This window comes from Juglans microcarpa x Juglans regia, chromosome 8D (assembly GCF_004785595.1).
Source record: "Juglans microcarpa x Juglans regia isolate MS1-56 chromosome 8D, Jm3101_v1.0, whole genome shotgun sequence".
Taxonomy (NCBI): Eukaryota; Viridiplantae; Streptophyta; class Magnoliopsida; order Fagales; family Juglandaceae; genus Juglans; species Juglans microcarpa x Juglans regia.
The window spans coordinates 13,811,907-13,814,848 of record NC_054608.1 but is presented as its reverse complement, the minus strand read 5'-3'; the positions used below and the strand labels follow the sequence as shown (position 1 = coordinate 13,814,848).

General features: G+C 27.8%; 1 protein-coding gene across 1 annotated transcript; it reads left to right on the top strand.

The window, feature by feature from the left end:
- Window positions 1–323: 323 nt before the first annotated feature.
- On the top strand, window positions 324–1,209 carry LOC121242934. The gene has a single exon (XM_041140950.1). The coding sequence runs from the start codon at window positions 444–446 to the stop codon at window positions 918–920; it is 477 nt and encodes a 158-aa protein (XP_040996884.1). The 5' UTR covers window positions 324–443; the 3' UTR covers window positions 921–1,209.
- The last annotated feature ends 1,733 nt before the right edge of the window (window positions 1,210–2,942 follow it).

The window sequence follows — 2,942 nt, the reverse complement described above, 5'->3', positions numbered from 1 at the left end:
TCGTGGGGTGCGCAAATATCAAGTAATTTTTTTAAACAAAATGAGTAAATACGGGACTTACGTGAAAAAATAAATTATTTTTTTAATAATGAACCACACTCTTTTTTAAAATAATTGTGCACTTTACGACTACATATAGTATTACTTTATTTATTAATTTGTAATGACGTCTATAATAAAGTAAGACTATAATATATCAAACTTCGACACTACCTAATAATTAATAAATTGGAAGGATCAGTTGAAAAATGCTAAACCTTCACCAGGAAAAGGAAAATATAAAACAAGTGGCCCCAACCTCTTCTTCAAATAAATGGACTTTAAAATTTAGAATGTAATTTTTTGAAGCAGCTGAACTAAAACTTTCGAAACAATTACCAGGACTCCAACCCCACAACACCCTTGTGATTCCCATCTCCCCATAACATACAAAATCAAGAGCCATGGCCACAGAAGATTTCAGCTTCCCCATAATCGGGAACGCCTTCCTATGCAGCATCGGTTCGCCGCAGTTGTGGCAACTCTCTCCGGCAGCCTCTCCAGACTCTTGCAGCCATGAAGAACATGTGGAAGATTGTTTTGCACCAGAACCAATCAAGAACAGCCAAAGAGGGAGCTTCTCATGTGCAGAGGATGGTGGAAAAGAGGTGAATGATGGGAAGGATGACGACAACGAAAACGACAACGACGATGATGAAGAGGAGAAGATGGACATGTTGTGGGAGGAATATTTCAATGAAGAGTTGTCAAGAAGTTCTACGTCAAGATCCAATACTTTTTCTTCCAGAGATATGGTGGAATTGGGCAGTGTTAAGCCATTGACTAGGAAGCCAGGCATGCTGTCGATCATGAAGGTGTTCAAGAAGCTTCTCTTGCTCCATAAAAATTCTCATGGAAAGCCCAAAATGACTCGAAATTAGCTAAACTAGTGTACTAGAACTCTTGCTTTCGATTATTGAGGGCTATACTTCATTCATAGTGCTGTTTTTGTCATTAATTTACTTATAATTGTACAGTAATTAGCATGAAATCTTGTTCCTTTCATGGATATACAGAGAAAATGAACGTTTTTTAATTGAAGTATTTTAGTTTGGATGCCTCTTGGTGACGCTGCAGCAATAATGCAGCATTAACAGATATTAGTTTGGGATCTGGCGTCATGGCCAGGGATCTTGGACTATTTGGTTTAGTATCATTATTCAATGTTGCAGTGTTAGGTGAAATGAGTAAATGATTTCCTGAAGTTTTCCCAAATTTGGTTTGTGAGAGACAAATGCATGCAATTGCCTAAAATGAAAGGAATTCTGCTAGTTCTTATGTAATGTTAAGATAATAATATAAATGATTAAATTTACATCTATTAGTTTAAATTTTTGAAATAAGTGATAGTTTAAAATCATATTGAAGTAGAGGTACTAACTTCAAAACTTGATATAAAGTTGGAATCTTGGATGGTTATCAAAAGAATCGAAACACAAATACTTTTCTTTATACTAATTGACACGAGAGTCTTTCCATTAGGGGTGTAAAAAAAAAATCTGAAAAATAGGTTGAACTGGATCGGACTGGACTATACCGGTGGGTTAAGTTAGATTTGTAAACGATCTGGCGTGGCATCGGTTCTTAAGAATAGAAAGCTGTCTTAAATTAGTGCAGTGCCGATTTTCATATTTTAAAAACCGTTTTAAATTGAACTGGACATATTTATAATTTATTATATATATTATATGCTAAATTACCAATTAATAAAACATGAGATTGAGATTCTAATCTTATTATTCAAGTTTATTAATCTTATTACATAAAATTACTATAACATGTGATATAACATAAAATTAATCTTATCATTTTTAATATAATATTTGATACAACATATAAGTTTTAATCTTATAATATAAAATTAATATAATACAAAATTTTAATCTTAAACATAAACATTACTATTAAGTTATTAATATAAACTTACTTTTGATATATATATATATATCAATTATAAATTCATTTTTGGCATAATAAGTTATAATATATATTATTTTTGCAAATACATTTTTATAGATTTGATCATATATACTCATATAAAAAGTCTAAAACTTATATAGACTTTAGTTAAATTCAATATTATATATACTAGTATGTGTTAATTATTATAAAATAATATACTTATACTATAATATATAATATACTAACAATGTATTAGAGTAGAGGTACTGAATTCAAAACTTGATATAAAGTCGGAATCTTGGATGGTTATGAAAAAAAGCGAAATATAAACACTTTTTTTTTTAATACTAATTGATGTGAGAGTCTTTCCATTAGGTGTGAAAAAAAAAGGGTTAAACTAGAGTGGACCAAACCGGTGAATTAGGTTCGGTTTGTAAGCGGTCTGATGCAGTACCGATTCTTAAGAATAGAAATCTATCATAAATCGGCGCGGTACCAGTTTTCATATTTTGAAAACTAATTTAAACTAAACCAGACCGGTATATATATTCATAATTTTTTATATTATATTATATATATATTATATGCTAAATTGCTAATTAATAAAATATGAGATCCTAATCTTATTATTCAAGTCTATTAATTTTATAATTTTTAATATAACAGATAAATTTTAATCTTATAATATAAATTAATATAACATAAAATTTTAATTTTAAAAATAATCTTACTTTTGATATATATATATATATATATATATATCAATAATAAATACATTTTTTGTATAATAAGTTATAATATATATATATATATTCTTTTTGTAAATATAATTTTACACATTTGATCATATATACTCATATAAAAAGTTTAAAACTTATATAGACTATAGTTAAATTAAATATTATACTAGTATATATATGTTAATTATTATAAAATAATATACTTCTACTATAATATAAATAGATTAATAGTTTAGTATATATAAACATTATTTTATTACT

Excerpts from the sequence above, each read along its gene's own strand:
- LOC121242934 (XM_041140950.1), top strand. The coding sequence starts at position 444 with ATGGCCACAGAAGATTTCAGCTTCCCCATAATCGGGAACGCCTTCCTA.